The sequence below is a fragment of the Hippocampus comes genome, unplaced genomic scaffold (genome assembly GCF_001891065.2).
Source record: "Hippocampus comes isolate QL1 unplaced genomic scaffold, H_comes_QL1_v1.1 scaffold132, whole genome shotgun sequence".
NCBI classification, from domain to species: Eukaryota; Metazoa; Chordata; class Actinopteri; order Syngnathiformes; family Syngnathidae; genus Hippocampus; species Hippocampus comes.
This window is the reverse complement of record NW_017805467.1, coordinates 164,522-187,496: the sequence shown is the minus strand read 5'-3', so window position 1 is coordinate 187,496 and position 22,975 is coordinate 164,522. Positions and strand designations below refer to the sequence as shown.

The 22,975-nt window shown below is 40.3% G+C and overlaps 1 protein-coding gene across 7 annotated transcripts in view; it reads left to right on the top strand.

Moving 5' to 3' along the window:
• LOC109518993 (arf-GAP with coiled-coil, ANK repeat and PH domain-containing protein 2) overlaps positions 1-22,975 on the top strand; it is a 34,336-nt gene that overhangs the window by 730 nt on the left and 10,631 nt on the right. For 3 of the 7 annotated variants that reach the window (XM_019875212.1, XM_019875211.1, XM_019875206.1), the window contains 10 exons: positions 10,772-10,829; positions 12,587-12,706; positions 13,298-13,351; positions 14,303-14,361; positions 15,011-15,194; positions 17,170-17,214; positions 17,300-17,395; positions 20,612-20,686; positions 20,971-20,982; positions 22,328-22,384. In XM_019875212.1, coding sequence (XP_019730771.1) covers positions 12,608-12,706; positions 13,298-13,351; positions 14,303-14,361; positions 15,011-15,194; positions 17,170-17,214; positions 17,300-17,395; positions 20,612-20,686; positions 20,971-20,982; positions 22,328-22,384 — 681 coding nt within the window. In that variant the 5' untranslated portion in view covers positions 10,772-10,829; positions 12,587-12,607. Of the gene's footprint in view, positions 1-10,771; positions 10,830-12,586; positions 12,707-13,297; positions 13,352-14,302; positions 14,362-15,010; positions 15,195-17,169; positions 17,215-17,299; positions 17,396-17,802; positions 18,959-20,611; positions 20,687-20,970; positions 20,983-22,327; positions 22,385-22,975 lie in introns of those variants that run through there. The other 4 variants (XM_019875208.1, XM_019875209.1, XM_019875210.1 and 1 more) reach the window with 4 other exon arrangements.

Here is a 22,975-nt window from a genome sequence, read left to right as displayed (position 1 = left end):
AGCAGATTATATAGTAATAACTGATTAAGTAGCCCCGTGTTAACAAACCTTAATCATTCAGAGTGACTTTCTGGTGTTCTCATATTATACCATAATGGACACTAGCGCCTTTTACTGTGGCTACTTCTCAGCTCTTTTTTAGATTCTATTTCATTGTTTTGATATGCTTAAAGGAAGTTAGATTCCACTGAGTGGAAAAAGATCTCTCAGTAAATTATCCAGTCAACCAAAGCATTCACAGTAATCACACTGTGCATATTAATGCCACCTTTGGGTCTCCTGTTTGCCTCTCAAATTCCCACAATGTGTCATTCATGTCATTATATCACCCATCCTGTATGATGTCACCCTATTTGATCAGGGAGTGATCTTTGCATTTCACAGCACCAAAGAGTTATTCTATCTATCTATCTATCTATCTGGATTGTGATAGCGGGATTATGTTCTTTGGCTGCAGCCAAAGTTTCTTTCAGTGTGTAAAACCTGTGAAGTGTGTTTCAAATTGGGATTTTTAGATCTAAACTTGCTTATTTGCTCTCATCTAACGTTTCCCAGATATCTGAGAAACCGCCCCTTTACATTTCGGCCTCCTCATTTCGTGACACTGCAACTTCCGCTTTCCTCATAATAATGAGGAACAGATGTTAAAGATTCATTTGTTGAGCATTTTAGCAATGGGGGATGATAATATATATATATATATATATATATATATATATATATTAGGGGAGTGTCATGAACTGTTGTGCTTCAAGTTTGTCTTCAAACAATTATTTAATTTCCTTTTCAAAACAGAATGGTTACATAATTTTTTGACACTAAGAACGTAAAATACGGAATCATTGCAGTCCATTTGATCTTCTCATAAGTGAAGTTTGATTTGATCTCTCAAACCTACTCGGCGCGCAGCCATGTCATCTTATACATCTTTATTTAAATAGTGCTTTCACAACAGCTGCAGCTGTAACAAAGACTTGGGTGTTATTGTTTATCAAAGACTGACATGAATAACAAGTGATGAAGTCATACCCGTAAATTGTTTGCCACTGAAACCACTGACACCTTTGATACATCTCCTCGATTGTTCGTGTATGAAAGTGCAGTTGTAATTACATTTGAATGGAAAGTTGAGTACGAACAATCCTTTCCAGAATGTAGGTTAATCACTCTCTTTTGTGTGGATTTAATAGGAATTGAAATTCAGAGGTCCTTCGTTTACGACAGAGTTCCATAACTTCCTATTGATGCGACCTAACCTGAATTTGGACACACGTTGAACATTTTGAAAACCAGTGGCAGTAAAGTCATAATAACTGTAAAAACTGCAGGTATAAGCTGTTTTCTGACAATGGAGGTGTCTCTGAGGCTGGTTAGTGAACATCCAGTCACCCACGCTGCTGCTTTCACCACCTGCTCCCTCCTGTCCATCACAATATATCTGTCGCGCAGCAACTTGTACAACAGTAGGTCAGGAGGCTCTTCATGGTGGAAGTTTATTAGCAGGTGTCGGGCGGGCAAGGCTTGACATAGATGGTGTACCAGGTGAGGTCTGCTGAGATGTCGACTCTACGAATTAGAGGCTCTCCACCTTCTCGCCATTGATATAGAGGACGGTTGGATTTCCTGAAGTCCATCATCACCTTATTCATCTTTGCTGCTATTATACCATTTCCTGAGATGCCTGACCACCTCCCTGTAGGCTGACTCTTTGTTGTCAGTCCTATATAGGAGGTGTCATCAGCAAATTGATGATGGTGTTGGTGGGATGAATGGAAAAGCAGTCATATAAAACAATCCAATGAAAACACTAAGTATGGCGCTAACTGAGCATCTCTGCTTGTGCCACGTAACCACATCGTCTTACGCTGCCCAGAAAACTAGTTCATTGTGTTCTGTTCCTAAGATCGAAACAGGACGGTTTTAATCTGTTCTGGATTCAAAATGTGGCCATTATAAGTTTCTCTTTCAAAATAATAAAAAAAGAATTCAACTACTGTTAATTTAAGGGCTGCAAACATTAGATGAACAATTCAATTTGCTAAAAAAAAAAATAAAATAAAATAAAAAAACCGAACCAAATTTTGGCTTCAAGGTACTGCAGTCATAATTTTTCCACATGCAGGCTCACGCACCCCTCTGCAGAAATACTTTGGTGCGATGGTTCCAGGCCAGGAGGGAAGATTGTGTAAAAAAAAAAAAAAGAAAGCCAATGTTCAAAGTCTCGAAACATGTCACACTTAGAAAGGAAGAAGACAAAGTGCATCGTGGCTTACGCAACAGCATATCTACAATTGCTGACACAAGGTAATGTAAATATCAGTTTACTTAAAATAGGGCAACACCACTAGTTAGAACATATTGTAATGCTTCCACAACTGGTCAAGGATAGACACAGTCGCCAGTGCACCTTTAGTTGCTTAATTGAACCAAGCTAAAATAAATGCATCATAAACTTATCACGACACAAGATGCAATGGCCACAGCTTATCCCCAGGGACTCTAAACGGAGAATGCCTAACGTGAGCTGACAACAGCCAGCAACACTCATTTGTCACTCACTAGGCCAGGTGGAAGTGGAAAGCGTTAGGTGACTAACGTTCAGATGCATGTTATTGCCTGAGTGCAGATTAGAGGAATTATTTAGCTACAAATTATTAAGCGTCTTTTGGTTCAATTAAATGCTTCAACAACAATAGTATTTTCGATCGCTCTCATCATTTTATGTACCGTATTTTCCACGCTAAAAGGCGCACTGGATTATGAGGCGCACCTTCAATGAATGGCCTATTTTGTCATTTTTTCTTACAGTATAAGACGCAATCTACAATGCATCCACTAGATGAAGCTACGCTCAAGGGAACACCAACAGAACGATCAGATGTCAGTAAAACTTATTTAATAAAGCAGCGACACAGTTCACTTAATCAACAGCAAGTTATAACATTGACTCGTTAACGTTGAACTCTCTTGCCGCTGCTCTTTTTCCGTGTTCAACTGCACAATAAAATAAAAAAACCGAACCAAATTTTGGCTTCAAGGTACTGCAGTCATAATTTTTCCACATGCAGGCTCACGCACCCCTCTGCAGAAATACTTTGGTGCGATGGTTCCAGGCCAGGAGGGAAGATTGTGTAAAAAAAAAAAAAAGAAAGCCAATGTTCAAAGTCTCGAAACATGTCACACTTAGAAAGGAAGAAGACAAAGTGCATCGTGGCTTACGCAACAGCATATCTACAATTGCTGACACAAGGTAATGTAAATATCAGTTTACTTAAAATAGGGCAACACCACTAGTTAGAACATATTGTAATGCTTCCACAACTGGTCAAGGATAGACACAGTCGCCAGTGCACCTTTAGTTGCTTAATTGAACCAAGCTAAAATAAATGCATCATAAACTTATCACGACACAAGATGCAATGGCCACAGCTTATCCCCAGGGACTCTAAACGGAGAATGCCTAACGTGAGCTGACAACAGCCAGCAACACTCATTTGTCACTCACTAGGCCAGGTGGAAGTGGAAAGCGTTAGGTGACTAACGTTCAGATGCATGTTATTGCCTGAGTGCAGATTAGAGGAATTATTTAGCTACAAATTATTAAGCGTCTTTTGGTTCAATTAAATGCTTCAACAACAATAGTATTTTCGATCGCTCTCATCATTTTATGTACCGTATTTTCCACGCTAAAAGGCGCACTGGATTATGAGGCGCACCTTCAATGAATGGCCTATTTTGTCATTTTTTCTTACAGTATAAGACGCAATCTACAATGCATCCACTAGATGAAGCTACGCTCAAGGGAACACCAACAGAACGATCAGATGTCAGTAAAACTTATTTAATAAAGCAGCGACACAGTTCACTTAATCAACAGCAAGTTATAACATTGACTCGTTAACGTTGAACTCTCTTGCCGCTGCTCTTTTTCCGTGTTCAACTGCACAACCGATCGCCTTAAGTTTGAAATCTGCGTTGTCAGGATGTCTCGAGCAAGGAGCCACTTTGGGGTCGAAATATTACCGTAATGACCATATACAAGGCGCATCGGATTTTAAGAAAATGGAAGGCTTTTAGGTGCACCTTTAATTGTGGTAAATGTCATTTGCTTCTCATGAATGCTAATGCCATTGTTGACGCTAATGTGAAGTTGAGAACACTATCCAGCCTGTAACTTCAATGTCATTGTAATGTATTTCCCAGAATGCTGTGCAGTCATGGCCACATTCATCCATGACTTTGGTGACCTTTAGCCCGATTAGTAAAGTCATCACTTGGTTTTCATCCCGCTACCGCAGTTTTATCACGTGTTCGGATGAGGCACAGATTATTTACGGACAGTTTTCCATTCATACCATGTTTCACTCATTTTTTTTCACCCCTCCCCACACAACAGCTTGTTTTTGGCCATAGAGGAGGACAAAGCAGAAGAGAATGGATGAAAACATCATCCATATACCAGTAAAGTGGAGCAGCTTTCACTCGCTCAACATCTGTTTCCATTTTAGTGTTTGCTTATGACTGCGCCAGAGAATATGGAGCCCCCAAAGAGAAAGGCTTGTTTTCAAGTGGTAATTTGGCACAATCCTCTATTTTTTTTTCTTTTTTTTTTTTTTGGGACTCATCCTCATTTGGCCTTGGAGCTGTCTATGTTCATAAACCATTCTCTATTTTTATTTTTGCCATCCTAAGTTGACAAATTTATGACATGCACACAGCAGGCAATACTATCCATGCTTTGCTGTCCTGACTATAATGAGGATCAAAACTTCTTCCACAGAATAACTGTTTGGTATTTACGGGTGAATTAGCATATTAATTTATCAATGGTAAATTGTCAAACATTTAAAATGTTTTATTAAAATGTCTTAAGTGTTGTGTTGAAACGGGCACTTTGTCCAAGTTTCCAAATATGGCATTGTCATTTGATTTTTCTTTTCATTGGAGGTGGCGGGGGAGTGGGGAGATCAAAATATTGTGAAATCAGGAGTGTGATCGTTAATATTACAACATTAGATGAGCTATCCAATTTTTATTATGCTCTTCTCATTTGTCATTATATGTTATTGTTTAAAAAGTATTATTAAGTTTTCATATGAACTAATTTATTAGCTTAGGAAGACTGTGGCCCTGGCATACACCAATCCTACCCCAATAGTACTACTTACCGATTCTACTTAGCAAGCAAAGAGCTCTTTGAATATTTCTTATAGTGTAACCGTGTCAGTTGACCAACTGTACCTAATGTAGTGTCCTGTGAAAGTATGCTTCCAGTGGAGAATTGAAATATCACACAATTAGTATTGTCTTGTGTGTAGTTAATAGTTTAATGTGTTTCCTAATCCAATTTGACATTTAGCTCACACCTGAACAAGTGTTTTTCCACCAATTAGAGCTCAATATAAGCATGACGACCACAGAAAAGAAACAAAAGTTTAAGTGGAAACTAATTAGCAGCGACTTCCTTCCTTCACTTTGTTCTTGATTGCTCTTTGCATATCTGTGGTGCCTATTTGAAGCTAGGATGGGTTCCGTTGTATGAAGGAATTGGTCAAACCTTCCTGTTTTGCACCGAGTCACTGATAGCTGTCGAGTCAGCAGATCACAGGCACCTAACCTGCACCTGGTGAGCATTGCTCATATTGCCATCGCTGCGTGTCTTTTGGGAAGCGAGCTGCGTGCTTGTTTGCATGCTGGCCCTGTTGTTGTGTGATTTAATTACTTTGCGGCCCATTTGCCTTTTAATTGGCATTTGTAATGGTGATTAACTGTCGTGACTGACAGGTTTCATGCTACAGTGTCATCGTACGCCTTTAAGGAAACACATGCCTACAGTATCGCCTACGGTATCATCAGGATGCTTGAAATGTTCATCCCCCTTTTAAGAGCAAATATAATACTACATCAACATGTGTAGATGCGCCTTGTTAAATCATAATTTTATTTTGTTGATGTTGCTAGAGTCTCCATTGATGTGTTCTACAGCAGCAGGACGCCTTTCCAAAGAATCGCTGCTCCACTTTCAAACAATTACAGGATCTCCGTCACAGCAATGCGCTCACCCCATTCCCCACATATCTGTCCACGAAAACCAAGTTATAGTGTTGAGGTTATTTTTATTGAGTTGTTTATTTTTGCACCAGGCTCTGTCACTGTAATACTGTGGAGTTCCTTTCACCAATCAGCATTGACGGTATATTACGAACATTCGCTATTCTCGGGGAGGAGACGAGCCCTGCTGCAAGTAGTGAAAATACACAAATAATTGTTTTCCCTTGCCCGGATACGGGTCACCGGGGCCCACAGCCCGGGCTCAACCCGAAAGGTCTCTTCATGTTTTGACTTGGTCGCTTGAAGAGCCAACTTCGGTGACTGTGGTAATTGCATTGTATTGACATGACAAACCTGTTTTTCTAGCTCATTTTGCAAGCAGAGTGCATATGACAGCCTGACCTCCTGACAGCCTCTTACAGCAGCAGCACTTTCAATGAGGGGAGAAGAATCAGTAGGTCTCTCTTTTCAGGGGTGCTACGGTCTTGGAAGACGGGCTTTGGCCTTGTTGTGATCCAAGACTCATGCCTGTTACTTTAGTTGATGCTGATTGGTCATCGCAGGGGCGGCCTCTTGGGTTACCCGTAACCCAAGAGGCTTACTCGATTTTACTGGCTGCCTGACAAACTTTGGTGCTCAAAACATGGCAGCACAAAGCGAAGTACAGGTCTCATTATTATTCTCTAGCTAGCAAATATAAAGAATTCATTTTTGTACCTTGTTTTTGTTCTAGATTTAATAGGACAGAATTAACTAGGCAGGACACTTTTAAGAGCCCATACCTCCCTTAAAAATCTATAATGTGGAAATGCATTTGCAGCATGTAAGTCACCAATGATTAATACAAAAGGGAAACAGTTGGCACTCAACAAGACAAAATTCTGACATCATCCATAAGCAAACAACACGGTATATATTGCTTTCTCTTTTGACGTCCCTGTTATATTGAACAAACATTTTTGTTTCTGTCTCATGCTACCTGCCTGCGGTGGTCTGGTTTCCATTTTAAATAGTATTGTTGTGAACTGCGAAATCATGCTTCATTGAAAGTAACAGTCAGAACGAGACACACTCAACACAATTTTTTTTAAAGAATGTCATAGCTTTTTTTTTTCCTCAATTGTGTAAGTATCTCAGTTTTAAGATGGACCATCCTTGTGAGGAAATACCCCGTCAGGAAGAACAGGGACCTAAACGTTCCCTAAATGCTGAATTGGCCTTTTCCTTGCTCATGTGGTTTGCAAAGCTGGCTTTTTTCCTTTCAATGGGTTGTAGACTACATCAAACCACATCTCAGTCTTTATCTAGCCCTAGCGTCAACCTCACGAGCCAGCTTTTTAACCACAATGTCTTGGTTTTCACATTTGTTTTGTCTTGGACAGAAAAGTTCAATTGTCGTATAGACAGAAGACTGTATTCTGTGTAGTGCGCGTACACTAACCTGCTGCTGGCTTTTTGTGTAAGGTTCACCTATGACATTTCCGAAATGGAAACGTAACCTCACATATCATATCACAAAACCGAATTCAGTTCATTGTGATGAAATTAGAACAAAGTCGCTTGCAATGTGTGCCTTGCGGCAGCTCCCATTACGCTTTTTTTTTTTTGGGCTGTGCTGGAGCCAGACGTCAGATGTTTTGCCAAAAATGTTTTGCACTTAAAGCAAAATACCTGCATCACTCGCCCTTCTTCACAGCCGCATGTGGGCTCTCTACAGATGCAAGCTTATTGATGCCACTTTATAAAGCTGTGATAAGCATATGTTTGTGAATAAATGTAAAAAAATACATATCCCTACTGGCCCCTCTTAAATGTTGCTAAGTATTTGATATATATTTGATGACATGATGTTATATGGCCAAAGGCTGTAAAATATATTAATTACATCTGTCTTGAGTGGTGTTATATTTTGTCTGAGTCTCGTGTGTCCTCTGCAATCCCTCCCAGTGTATCTCACTATTACCAAGTTCACTGAAGGTCATTTTACACTGGCTGTAAAAACCAACCCTTAGTGTATTTCTTTTCCCAGTTGTGTTGAAAGCAATTAGTGGTGTCCAACAAAGTATTTCATTTATGACATCGGGCGTTGACTGATTATTGAGATATTGTGTTGCTGTATGAAAACACAGGCAGCTGCTACAGTATCTCACCTTTGACGGGTTGTATTTAAAATGTAAATGTGTACCTTCTTTTATTCTGATGCTTCAACATGATCTCTGTGTAAAAGGGATTTCACCGTCCTTAGAGGAGCCAAATAACACTGTGAAAATGAAAATAAAATTGGATTTGCAAAGAACCATGAGCCCAAAAGGGAGATTATGATGTTGGATGACACCGTTAATGCCTCTATTACATAACACACAACTACATGGACAGACATAGGAAAAACTTGATTACCTTTTTGAATTGTCTCTGTTGCTCTCTAAAGAGCATCCGTTTAGCAGAATTTTTAAAATAATCAACTTAGAGCATTAGTGTCGCGCATGGTGTGTAGCGTCTCTTTCTTCCTTAGCTCATTCGGTTACCTAAACATGTTTCAAGGTCACAGCTCTGAAGCTGGGTCCTAAATCTGCACTAATAAAGAGGTTGATTGACCACTGCTTGTCTTTGTCTTGGCATCTAAGAAGACACTTAAGTATATTGCCTTTTCTCTGCTACGAGTGGGTCTTTGTTGAATTTGCTGGCGTGAAGAATTAGGCTCCATGTCACCAACCTTTTTGAAAGCTTGTCTAATTAATGCAAAGGTCGACCAGTTCGATTCACACTTCTGAAATCACAGATTTTCCTCTCTGTTTCAATACTTTGAGAAGGGACTGTAATAGTCATTGTACAGTGGTAAATTTAGTGCATAGACTGGATGACTACCGGTCTGTTCGACTCAGAGTCCCCAGTGGAAATGGGCAAAACTGATCGCTTAGAATTATGTGGAAGTGACTGTTGAGTAATCCTTTTCTGAAGAAAAAGGAAAAAAGTAGTACACATCAGAGATACTGTTGATCCAGTCTCAATTACTTTGCAGTCTAAAGCATAACAATAAATAACGTCAGCTATGGGGAGTTGATCGATATCCACCCCATGGTTCTATCTCGATTGAGACCAATTTCTGAACGGTTAAAAAAAACGCTAAAACAAATAAGAAGTTGTACTGGCATGACCAGCCTTTTGATGTTTTGTGTTAGAAAGTCTTTGTGACTCTGAAAGCCTCCATTTGGTTCTTCTGCAACCCACATGAGGCACATCGTGGTCTGAACCAATCAGGAAAAAGTGAAGGGTGTGGCCACCCTGGTTGGCCATGGTCCAGATATTCGCGTGCCTGTATTTGGAGATGCGTGTGCTGCAGTCAGATACGGCTAAGAACAAAACTTACATTGAAACTCCGGTGTTGAATGTGATGCACTCCAAATTTTAGTTGCAACTAACTTTTGCGCTGGTGCTTCAAAGAGGGGAAAAAAATGGTGCAACCAGTGAAAACAGTTAATCTTGAGCCCTGCACCCAAATCTCCACAATGGCATAACAGCTCTGAGCAGCGTTTTTCCGCTCAACAATGGCATTCACCACATCTGGAGTTTTCTTATCCCATGGCACATAACATTTCATTAATATCTAAATAAATATGTATTGTATTTTTAAATTGATCCTGTAATTACTTAAAGTCAAGGAAATGTAGTCATATGCCCATATCTTGTCAAGAATGTTACCTATTAAAAAAAAAATGTTGTCCTTGGTGTCTACTTTTCTTTTGATTAATGGAGTATAAAAATGTTCTATGTATTGGTTAATAATAGCTAGAGCTACAGTGCATCTTAATATTTGCAAGTAATGGTGTAACATAATCGGCCAACTGAATTTATTTGCAAGTTTTGACGGGTGCAATAGGTATGGTTGGGAATCTCTGCAAACCTCAGCTTCACATGCTGCCGGTGCATGTTTTTCCACATTAAATACATGTGATAGCTGTTTTGCCTACATTCCTGGGTCGCAGTACATTCACAAGCTTTGAGGTAATTGTCATGTTGTCCTTGGTCGAACAATGGCCGCAGCATGTTTTGGCCCCGAACTGTTGACATTTAGTGTGTGTCAACTGCAGAAGGATTATTGTAGAGAGGAGTAGTATTGTTGAATAAGTCATTTTTTTGGACAATATTGATTTGAATGATAGCTTGGGGAAATGCAACACTTTCAATGCAGTTGGTCACTATGCTTTGTGTACTCAACTGTATTCTGTTTTTTTTTTCTTTCTGAAAGCTGCATGTCCAAAGTTTCTTTAGTAAAAGCAGATCACGAGACAAGATTGCCTCTGTTGCTCTGACATGATGCCAGAGATGATGTTGGCGGTTTTTGCTGTGGCTCAAAGGGACAAACAACCGCTGCAGGGAGTTTGGCAAATGTTCCACTGCTGTTAGAGTAGTTTGTTGCTCTTAATCTGCCCAATTTCACTCAAGCACCAAACGACTGCTTTTATGTCATTTAGAGGACCGTCGCTGACCTCATGCAATTCTTAAAAGCAATGCGGTGCACCGAGTAGTACAATTAATGCATGTCAACATAACCCGATGATAGAAAAGTGAACAAAAACAAAAGTAGTCTATTACAGTCTCTCCCGTAATGTTTTTCACATTGCAATGTTTAACATTTCTATTAAGTCCCGATCAATCACAGCTGATCAGTAAGTAGTGAGCCAAGCCAACATTTTTTTTCAAATGTATTTTTCCTCTGCAGAGCGACCATAGAGGACGTGGAGGGGGATGTGTGTGAGTTGGAATCGAAGCTCGATAAAGTGAGTACCACCAAGGGTTATTGAATATTTTCAGAATCAATTCTTTCATCAATTCATTGAATGTAAAACATATTTTGTATACAAAAATTACGTGGCTGAACATAAGAAATTCCCAAACTATCAAATGACAATGCAACTGCACATTCCTTCAAGCTTTTAGCTTGAAATCCAGCAAATTGGGGACCACATAACACATGAGTACAAAGGAAAATCAGTCTTTGAAGGGCAATTTTCCCCCAAAATTACTTCTTTTGTTTTAATCAACGCCATTGTAATAACAACACCTTTCCCCACTTGTCGTTTCACTTTTTTTTTTTTTTCCCTTTTCAGTTTGGCTCAAATTCTCCAGATTGAGTGGTTTTATGTCATCCCCATACAGTTTTTAGCAACTTAATCTGTTCTCCAAGCAGAGCAGAGCCTATGTTTACTCAGTGAGGGAAAGACCTTGGGCCCAAACTATTCATGTTCATTGTTCCTGGACTTAATCGTGTCCTCACCCTCCTCTTCCTCCTCTTCCTCCCCTCCTCAAAACTCCACCTCTGTGACTCAGTGCAGCCTTCACTTCCCTTCTTGCTATAAAGAGGAAGGATTGACTGGAGAGTGGGAGTGTCTGTTAGTACTCGGCTGTGTGTGCTTTTGTGTGTGTGTGTGTGTGTGTGTGTGTGTGTGTGTGTGTGTGTGTGTGTGTGTGTGTGTGTGTGTTGAAGGGCGGAGACTTTAAACGGCTACACATACACGTCAGAACACTCTTAAACAAGACAATACAAAAGGATTACATTCCCATAATTGTTCGTAAATTCTCCCGAGGCACTTACATTTTCTCCCTGTTAACTATTCTGTTTATTTTTAACCTCTTCTCATATTGTCGCCACTCGCCAGTGTGTCGAGCTGTGAATGTGTTCACGCAGTTGCTTTCATATTGTATGCGTCCTATTATTGCCAATGTATTCAATGCTTGCAGAGCTCCTCCCATAATTTTAACAGTTCTTATCAACTTGCTTTGACTAAGGGACTGTACAATCGTGTTCCATGGACTAGTACACGAGCAGATGTAACTCTGGCTTGTGGAAAATGTACAACTCCCAACACAGTCAGTCAGATCTGAGTCTGCTCCTTGAAATACAATAGCTCGTCGTTGGTTGGAGGAGTCGAGCGAGTAGGAGCGTTTTCAAAACTTTTCAGGACTACATTCAGATATCGGGCATGTGCAGTTTGCATATGCTTCCCGTGCTTGTATGATTTTGAGGCTATAAGTGCCCCATGATTGACTGGTGATTAGAGTATACTCCGCCTCTCACTCACAGTCACCTTCGACAGGCTCCAGCTCTCCTTGACCCTTAAACAGTTAAAAATGGATGGATGAACCCAACAAAGAGAGACAAAAGTCATAACATTATATAACAATTTCATGCATCTTATGTTAATATAAGAACAAAGCAAGCTGCTAATTGGCACAGAAAATGGATGAATGATTGTTTCTTTCAGACCTTGACAGTTGAAGTGGCTTATTTTTGTTTGCTTCATTTTGGCTCAGATATCTCTGTGGGAGAGAATGGTGTATAGCCAAGCTCTGTTTATGTTTACACATAACCTGAAATTATCTTTGTTCCCCCCCAAGTGACTCAGAAGGGAAACAAAACAAGTTCCTTTTTAAAAAGAAGACACTAACAGTGTTTTGGACTCAAACTTGACACCACATTATTACATTCTAAAATTATACCCCATTTTCATGCTTTCTCTATGTTATCTTTCTTTAGCTGGTGAAGTTGTGTATCGGGATGATAGATGCTGGGAAAGCTTACAATGCTGCCAACAAACAGTTTGTCAACGGGATCCGGGAGCTTGCCCTGCAATCTACCAAAGATGAAGTCATCGAGGTGAATACAAATCTGACTCATGCCTCTTTTGTGTTCTAACTCTGATTTGGTTGTGTTCAGAATTGCCCAGTCACGTTTCAGTCACGTGTTAGAAATTAAATCAAGGTTGAGCTATGAGGCTATGATTCCAAAAGGTAAGGTAAGTTTGGCACAGACAGTACTGCTCGTCACCGAAAAAAAAACCATACCTGGGGGTGTCACTGTCATGCTTTGGGGCTCGAATTATGAACAGTTCAAAATAGCAGTATGCATTAACACGAAACCTGTAGGCTTCTGCTCGAAGCAAAAACGATGTTGGCAAAGCCTGATAGTACAATTATTTCAAGTTAATAATCACACACCTGCCAACTTTGAATGTTGGCAGGTGTGTGTGTGTGTGTGTGTGTGTGTGTGTGTGTGTGTGTGTGTGTGTGTGTGTACATATATATTTTCTTTCGCTCCCACAGACTCTGTTAGTCATGTAATATGATTAAATTTGCATTTAATTGAGCCATAGCGATGTTTCAGAATTGCCATGTATTCCTGCTTTTTCTTTTACTGATTTTGACTGACTTATTTTATACTGACGTTTGTCCCTCTTTTCTCTCACAGTCCAGTCTTTCCAAGTTTGCAGAAAGCCTTCAGGAGATGATCAACTATCATACGGTAGGTTAATCCATGTGAAACGGGATGTGTTAGAATTCCCTGTTGACAGCTGGCTGAAGACAAAACCCATCTGGTCTGACAGTCTGAAATTGTATCTGAATTTTATGGGCATGTCAGACTTCAGCACATTCTAGAAATGGCTAATCAGCCATCATTCATCAATCCATTCATCAATCCATTCATCCACTTATCCTCACGAGGGTACACCCTGAACTGCCAGCCAATCGCCGAGCACACTTAGACGAACAATCACCCACGCTCACAATCACACCTAGGCACAATTTAGAGTGTTCTATTAACCTGCCATGCATGTTTTTGGAATGTGGGAGGAAACCGGAGTACCCGGAGAAAACCCATGCAGGCACGGGGACAGCATGCAAACTCCGGAATCGAATCCTGCACCTCTGCACTGCGAGGCTGACGTGCTAGCCAGTTGGCCACCGTGCCACCACTATTATTCAACACAGTATATTTTCAAATAGGTGGCCCAGTTCTTTAAGTCTGTTCTTCTAAATTGATCAACAGTTGAGGATGAGTGTGAGTCTGTTGAGGAAACGCTGGTCACGTCAGCTGATTCTCATGAGTGTTTGTTGCCACTCAGCGATCTTTTTAAAGCACATGATCTCAAACAGTGCTCTATTTGACAGTGGTAGCATCTACTAGCCACACTGCTCGTATTGTCCTCTCTACTTTCCAAATTGCATAGAATCCATTATAACAGTGATGTGCTTGTGTGTCACAATGAACAAAAATGTTTTGTAAGTCATACAGAAGTGCAAATGACTTGCCAATAGCAGTGTTCCGATCAGGGTTTTATGATTGGAGCACCACTACTTGCCAAGCATCTTGTCACCTGCCAAATGAATGCATACTTTGCTCTTCGGGACTCTCTTAGAGAACTGTTTAATGCAACCGTTGTTCATGTAAATGAAATGATCTTTTACTGTGCAGATACTATTCGATCAGGCCCAGAGATCAATCAAGACCCAGCTTCAAACATTTGTAAAAGAGTGAGTATTAAAAGAATGATCATTTATGTCAGAAATGGCGATCAATTATTTTGCATTCTGCAGCCAAGTCGGAAATAATATGAGAGGTTAGAAAGTGTACTTTTAGAGCGGATGGTGGGTGCAAAATTATTTACCTTAAGTGTTTTTCTACAGAGACTTATTTCCAAATATAGCACTCCAGATGGGCTAGTACTTTGAAGAAGCAGGAGATCTTAACCCAGATTAATTAGATTTTTAGGAATTAGCCTTTTTTTGCCCCTGGCTCACCAGGGTTTAACACCCACATCAGTAGTCACATGCCTTCTCAGATAGAGCAGGGAAGTGCGTTTCTCCATAATTACCCACTGCCTTACAGGATTCAAATATGACTTAATCTCTCTAAACCCAAAGACATGAGAAAGCAAAGGTGAGACACGAGAATGTTTAAAGTGTGTGCACTGCAGACACTCTTAGACATGCAGCTTCATTAGCCTCATGAAAGACCGCATGGTCTCTTTGCGAATTTTTAAATCTATGTTTAACCGTCGGGTTAAAATCAATGACAACTTGGCTTCTTTTCAAGTTTTACTTTCACTTACCATTGTCTTTCGACACCTTGGGAAAACCACCTAAAACTCTTACCTGTCTTTCCACCCGATCCACTTGCCAGTGACCTACGTAAATTTAAAGAAGCCAAGAAGCAGTTTGACAAGGTGAGTGAAGAAAAGGATGCAGCGCTGATCAAAAATGCCCAGGCTCCCCGCAACAAGCAGCACGAAGTGGAAGAGGCTACCAACATCCTTACCGCCACGCGCAAGTGCTTCCGACACATCGTTCTCGACTATGTTTTGCAGGTACAGTGGCATGTTAATTCATCTACAATGTGACGTTCGCTGACATGAAATCGAAATTATTTGTTCACACATTTTTCTCTGAAAGGAAAAAGTGTCGTATCAAACGTATTTCACTGGTTGTCACTTTGTGTTGAAAGCAATATGCCAGCATATAGTTTTAAAATGTACTGGCTATTTGTCCGTTGTTTTTCTTCCAGTTAATTAAATAATCATATTATTACACAATTTCAGTTCATTTAATAATCAGTATATATTTTTTGAAGGTTGTTAAAATGTCTCTGAGGAGATTTTTTTTTTTTCTCAAAAGGACACAAATAAGTCGAGGCATGCATATCTCCTTAACAAGAAGTTGTAAAAATGCAGTACAAGCAGTCATAGATTTGAGCTGAAAGCTTAATGTGCTGAGTCAGGGTTTAACATGCTGATGTTAGGACACGGAAGAATGAGCCTCAGATGTGTTTGATTCCACTAAATACAAAATAATGCACTCTACCGCATGATAGGGATTCATTTCGCTGAAGTTGTAGTTTGTACTATTACTAGTGAGAAATCATGTTTAAAATATGGCATGGGGATGGATACATACATCCAATTATTCCTATACTTCAGTAAAAATAGTGAATAGGTAAAAGAGGAAGGGAGCAATAGGATGAGTACAACACCCGGAAAGCCTCACAGCCACATTTCAAGTAAAATTATTGCATGTGTCACACTTACCCAAAAAGCCTCAGAGGAAAGAATCCAAAGCAAAAAAAAATTTTGATGTGGAAAATACATTTCTGTAATGGGCTCCTTTGGTTCATTCCATGATTTCTCGACGAAGTTTAGCTCTGACTGTTTTTCTTGCCTTTGTGTCTGAATGCTGGAAATTTATCTGGCAAGCTGCTGTCGCAGCAGAAAGAAAAATTCCGCTTCTGGATCTTGTAGGAAACGGTTAAGACTTGAAATGTTGCTTTTATGCTCTTTTTGTGGCATTGAGTGTTAATATACTTGCACATTGACATCCAAGATGGAGGAAGAGAGGTGCTGTGAGCCTGCTGCGTTTATGACATTTTTCTGTTGTGCAAATTGGTCTGGTATACCAATATCTACTAATTTGCAGGTATCGAAACTTCATAACGCTGAAATGAAGCATGCAATACTAATGACTAATTAGAAAATTTCCAAACCACATTTATTACTTTGCAATGTCATGATAAGTTTCATTTCTCGTTCTCTAGTTTTCATTACACACACGAAGAGGCCAAATAGAGAGTACCGTACATTTAATCCCTTAGCTTCTCACTGAGCTAACAAGATTTTCAAACGCCCATGATGATGCTTTGAGCTCCATGTATTGCTTGACTTATGAGGCATTCATTCATTCATTCATTCATTCATTCATTCATGTATTTATTTATTTATTCATTTACCAAAACATTTGGAGACACCACTCAACCAGAAGTGAGTGTCATGTAATAGGAAGAAATCATTTCATTCCTTTGATGTCGTAAACATGCACTAGAGAGAGTGTGCAGAGCATCGGAGGCTTGGTGCACCAATAAATTAGTCAAGGATGTTCATATCTTGTCAAGTTGCAGTCCACTTGCAGCTGTTATTTGGAGATCAAGCTGAGTTTGGAGAAGACTTACAAGCAATATCAAGTCATGAAACAATAATTGCACTTCAATTCGATACTCGGTAGCATTATCCTTCAGTGGGTTGGCACACCCATTTAACGAAACATTAATCATTAGGAAAGCAGATAGTCAGTGAAACCTAGACATGGCTTGAGGCAAAAATTGGCAGCAGCTTGTGACACCCTACAATACAATACCATACATGCTGATTTATATAGCGCTTTAGTATCATCTGCCGTCATACAGAGCTCCCCCTGGTGTCAATATAAAAAACATTTGTGTTAACCTTTTCATTGTTGCCTCCGTCACAACCACTCAATATCGGCTCAATATTTTTGGTTTTATTTTTTTTGCAGATTAACGTGCTACAGTCCAAGAGAAGATCGGAAATCCTCAAATCTGTGAGTAGAGAACCCTCAACCCTTTCATGATCCGGAGAGACTCCCGCTTGTTTTGCTCAACGGATAATGACTGTCCCCGCCACAGATGCTGTCCTTCATGTATGCCCACCTGACTTTTTTCCACCAAGGCTATGACCTCTTCAGTGAGTTACAGCCTCTAATGAAACAGCTCGGAGGACAGGTACAGCATGCAAGAAATTCACACACAAACTCACAGGCATATGTACATGCGGTACATACAATACTCGTGTGCCTTACGTACAAGTATACTTAGCTCCAGGGGCAAGGGAACACACCCCCAAATCCCATTTTGCTCCTTTCATCGCGTATGTTTTCACAACCCATATGGTGTGATAATGCCTATCTCAGCATGGGTTGCTTATCAGTAGCATAGTTACATCAAAGTGAGATGTATTTCATTCTTTTTGGATGTTCACCCCTGAGCGCTGTGCACCCCTAGCGCTCCACAAATTGTTCTGCTCTCTCAGCTGTATATTAATTACTGGGGATAGCAATGGATGAAAACAGCAACATGGCTTATATTGTTGTCCGCAGAGGTGCGGAAGCAGACTTGCAAGTTTAACGTAATATTCTTATTCTTATACTTAAAATGGGTACATCAACAGTGTGTACAACAGATCACATGCAAACTTGGAGCGATCCTGAGTGAAGAAGCAAACTCACTGTAAAAAATGTTTACATTCCATTTCCCTGCGGTGGATCAACATTCATTCGTATGTTTTTTGGGGGCGGGGGGAAGCATAGTTTGATTATAATGGCATTTCTGTTCATAGACTCATTTGGATTTGTCTCTGAGATGGAGAATGTATTTGGGTTCTTGAAAATATGTGGTCCTTAGTTTGTAGTGGCATTATTTGAATTCATTGTTCTCTGTGAAGTGAATCTGTGCACATCCTATGATAAACAGCCCTCCCTCTTAGCCCATTTGTGACTTTGAGATGGTGATATCAGTAGAATGAGGAAGAAGGCAGCTAGAAGGCTTGAGATGTATTTTCCCACCGTCAGTCCCACTAGAGTTTCGACTCAGCTGAGAGAATGCGGCGGAGAAACCCAAGAATCCTGTTGAAGTTTTGTGGATTGTTTGCGGATGTTTCTGAGGCTACATCAGGAAAAGAAAAATCTAAATGAAATGTCTTTTTTTTTTTTTTTAAATTAAAGTGGGGGAGTTAGAGAAGAACGAAGCAGTGCATTTGTTAACAGAAGCACGGACAAAAGAGTGTTTTTGTGGGAACGAGAGCGAAGGCTTACTTGTGAGGGAATTCTGAAGAGTTCAAACAACATTCCTCTAAACTGGAGTGGTGAGACAAGTGTGGTTTTTTAGCTCTCATGTGCTGAAATTGGAACCATCCTTCACAAGAGAGTACGGTATCAGGAAAATAGAAGCTTTTGTTGAGACATATTTAGGACAGGATGAGAGGCGGAGTATAATCTTCCACAGTGATGGACGCAGAAGGAAGAGGCACATATGGAAACACGTGGCTTCGACAGTCAAAGGACAGAAGAGGAAAATTGGGAGAGGAACAACTCGACCATGAAGTGTAACCCCGCTGAGTGAATCTGGAAAGCTGCATACACATTGAGCTTCGATCTGCGTAAAAGTGACAAGGGGGGAGAATCAGCATCCAAGCAATGAAGCAAGGATACGACGATTAATTCTTCTTCTATCATGAAGCTGAAGAAAGTGGAGCGGCTGTGCAGGGAGGTGTGGAGGAGCTGTCAACAGGTCTGTTGTCAATGTATGACTAAGGACAGGAAAATTACAGTACAAACAAAAAAAATGGTACGGTTAATTTTATTCATGTTATTGTGGATGGGTGAAGATACGGCACGAGTAAATCTATCTGGCGTTTTACTATGGCCAAAGCAGTAATACTTGTACGTATAGATGGTGGCATAGTGGTTGAATTCAGCGTTGTCATTATGAGAATGGTTTGTTTGCAGCTATAAAAATATTGGACTTTTTAGGCAAGTCACTCTCTCAAACTATGGAGGGAGCTTCAAACGCATTTGAATGAAATGTATGTAGATAGACAATCTGGACTGGACTGGACTTGTTGTTATGGTTGTGACAGCAGGAAAATATTTCCCATCTGATGCTATCATGCTGCTGCTCTGCCGTCCACCCATTTCCTGCCCAAACAAAGCGAAAGGCTAATCTCCCCCAAAAACAAAGCATCTTTTTTTTTCTTTTCTTTTTTTTTAAAGCTCCTTGTATTTAATATCTTCCACCAAATGAACAACACTGTGTGGCATTATATCATGGCTTTGTCATATTAAAAGGGGTCAGGTCAACTCAAAAAAATGTTCTTAACAAAAATATGTTTTATGCTCCCCAACTAGTCTCCAAATGGTATTCTGATGCATTTGTGGAATAAGAATTTCAGCAGTAAAATCCATCTGTTTGTTTCCATCGCAGGGGCGGTCACATTATGCCACTCGCTGTCGACTGTAAATGACTCCGAAACGGCCAGGCATGGCTCACCTGTTTCCTGAGTTTGAGCCAAATAAAAAGGGGTTGATTTTGCTGCCAGTTTATATTCCACAAACCTACTAATCAGAATGCTGTGTTTAGACTAGCGGGCAAGCATAGAACATATTATTGTAAAGCCCATTTTTGACTTGACTTTCCCTTTTAAGTGTCTTAACTTTAGGAGGACCTTCCTGAGGGAAATGGTTGTTCTTTTCTCCTATGTTTGTAAAGTGGATTCTTTGCCAGTAAAGTTATTTTTATTTTCATCTCAAACTTCTGAATGATAAACAAAAAACATTCTAAATGAAAGAAAATATTTTTGTGTCAGCATTTATGTGAAAGAAACAAGGTATTAGTGACCGCTGTCAAACAATACTTTTGTCTCACATTTCACCTTTTCACCTCTTGTAAATGTTGCCCTCTTATTGACCGGTGACTAGAGAAGGATATTTTTTTTGTCTTGCCTTCTGATTTAGGTCGCATTGTGGCAACAAATTATGAATAGACTTGAACCTCAACGCCTTGAGGCAAACTGGCACATTTGTGGCATTCTCTATGAAAGCAGACATTTGTTTCTTTCTGTGAAATGATGTCGACAGGCAGGGTTGAAGAGAATCATTCATTTCCCACCTGATTTCACACAAGATGACTCCGTTGCTGACGGGTCGGTTTTGTTTGTTGAAGAGCGATTCTCCTATCTAGTTCATATTCTAATCTGAAGAATCTCAAGGGAATATGAAGCGTCTGTTTTCCATTGCAATTATTTTCAGCTGTTTTGTAGTGAGCATTAGGAAATTAGCTATGAAAAATATCTTTGTCATATTTGTGAGATCTCACATTGTTTGTTTTTAGAGTGTGACCAGGTGGTTTAGCATGCCTGACTAATCTGTTTGTTGTCCTTTGCAGTTGGACCAGCTGGTTGTGGATGCTGCCAAAGAGAAGCGGGACATGGAGCAAAAACACTCCACCATCCAGCAAAAGGTACAGATTTGTGTCAAACGAGGCGCCGTGATTTCATTCAACTATAGACTTAAATAACTGAAACAGCAGTCAAATAATTGCACCATCAAAAAATGTGGCCAGTTAGGAATGATGTGTTGTTTGCATGTCCACTCTTTCTGCTTCTGCAAGGTCATGTTTGTACCCTAACACCTCGTCCTCCTCTTTCAAATGCTGTCCGTCTGCCAGCACTCACTGCCGCTACCCTCCTAACCAAATGTCCGATCCTCTTTTTCCTCTATCTCTTCTTCTTCTTCTTCCTTCAGGCTGCTTTGCAGGTAAGCAATGTTTGGTCACCTTTTTCCTCACATTGGCTCCCTTTCCATAGACTAAAATGACTATTTGTTTCTTAGTAGACCACAAGCATCAACAGAACATTTCTGTAATTCATAATTTTATCATTTTATCACCAAAATTGATTTATGTGTTACGTTAGGACATTTTCTTCTCCAGATTAAATTTTTCTTTCCATGTTCTACACAATATGTTTTTATCCATCTCAGGAGGCGACCATTTTGTCACTAGACGTCGACTGAAAATGACATTACAGTTGCTCAGGACTTAGGTAACTAACAGCCAATCACAGCTCAGCTTGTCCAAACTCAGAAAACAGGTGAGCTGCGATTCATTATCTGAGCCATGAGCATCTGTGATACCATTTTCAGTTAGCAGCAAGTAGCAAAATGACCAACTCCTGAGATGGACAAAAGCGGGTGGACAGGTTTTGCTGCCTACTTCATATTCCACAAACAGAATATTAATCCGAATACCGTGTTTCGACTCATGGGGCAGCATAGAACATGTTAATGTAAAGAATATTTTTGAGTTGACTTCCACTTTAAACACTTCGTGCACACCTGCTGCCATATATTTATCGCTAGCCACGATTTAGCCAGATTTCAATAATCAAAAGTTCTTAAAAGGGACTTCCACTATTTTCTGAATCATTCCCACTGTGTGCATTACTCATCCATGACACGATGGCCACAGGGGAGAAAGAGCATGGCTGCTTTCATGAGGGCTTTCCACAGCTTGTACTGACGAAAGGCTGAGTGTGTGGCCGCTAACCTCAATATCATATAAATGTTTGATGACTGAGCCGTTTAGCACTGTCCCCTTTAATATCGGATCTCCAACACACACACAGAAACACACAAACAGGCACACAGGTGACCTTCAGAGCATAAGGCCTCAAGAGGAGGATCAGTAGCAGTGGTTGGCACAGGCTTTTGATAGACACACGCACACACAGCCAAAGGAGGAGTTATATTTGTTTCGGGAATGGCTATGCTGCACAGAGATGCTCCACTGGAAAAAAAGGCTTTCGATGCCGAAGACTTCTTGAGCCCATGAGGGTTTTGCAAAAGATTGCCCAAACTTGACAGGATTGTTGAAAATGAAGATTTTCAGTCGTTTCCACTATGTTTGGTATCTGGTGAGTCGGGCTGCGGTGTGCATTTGTGTACATCTTTGTTCATATTTGATTGTGAGCCTGCATGCGTCCACGACTGTTGATATATTTGTTTCTGTCTTACATTCAGCTTGGATTTTCACTTCTTTCTACAAATCTTTAATTGGGCCGAGAAGTACATGTTTCTTTTCTTTTTGCTGTGTGACATTTAGGAGATGACGGAGTTGGACTCAGACCACCGAAACTTTTGTGCTTGGAGGTCATCCTCCGTACGTAGTATCACCGCATTGATTTCTGATTTACATTTTCTAATGTAACATTTCGCTCATCTACATCTTCTCACCTTGGCCGTACTAACCAACCCAGACTGCATTGCAGTGTTTGTGTACATGATTGCACCCACGACTGCCCTTTCATTTAAGAGTGCTCCACGTGATCATGTCTTCATTTGGCGACATGTTTTTGTTGTGATGCTTCATTGGTTTTTGCCATGCTGTTGTGAAGCCATGTCATTGGATTGAAGTCAGCAACAGTGTTGCACTTCATGCCTTTATTTTGTTCGTCTCAATAATTAGTGCTGTGCGCATCTTAGTTTGTGTGTACGTGGCTCAAACTTGAGTTACTTTTTGAGTAGCCTCCTCATTCAGCCCAACTTTACCTTTCAGTGATGGTCCACCTGCAGAGTTTGTGTCTCATCTTAAGCAAGAGCTGACATGTTGAATGTATGTAGGTCTTTTCCCTTTGCTTTCCTTTTCAGGCCCTTTGTTGTGCACCCAATAATAAACCTCAGTTGTCCTCTTGTGTGTCATGCGGACCATGATATTCACTCCTGTGCGTGTTATGGGTTACTTTCATGGAAC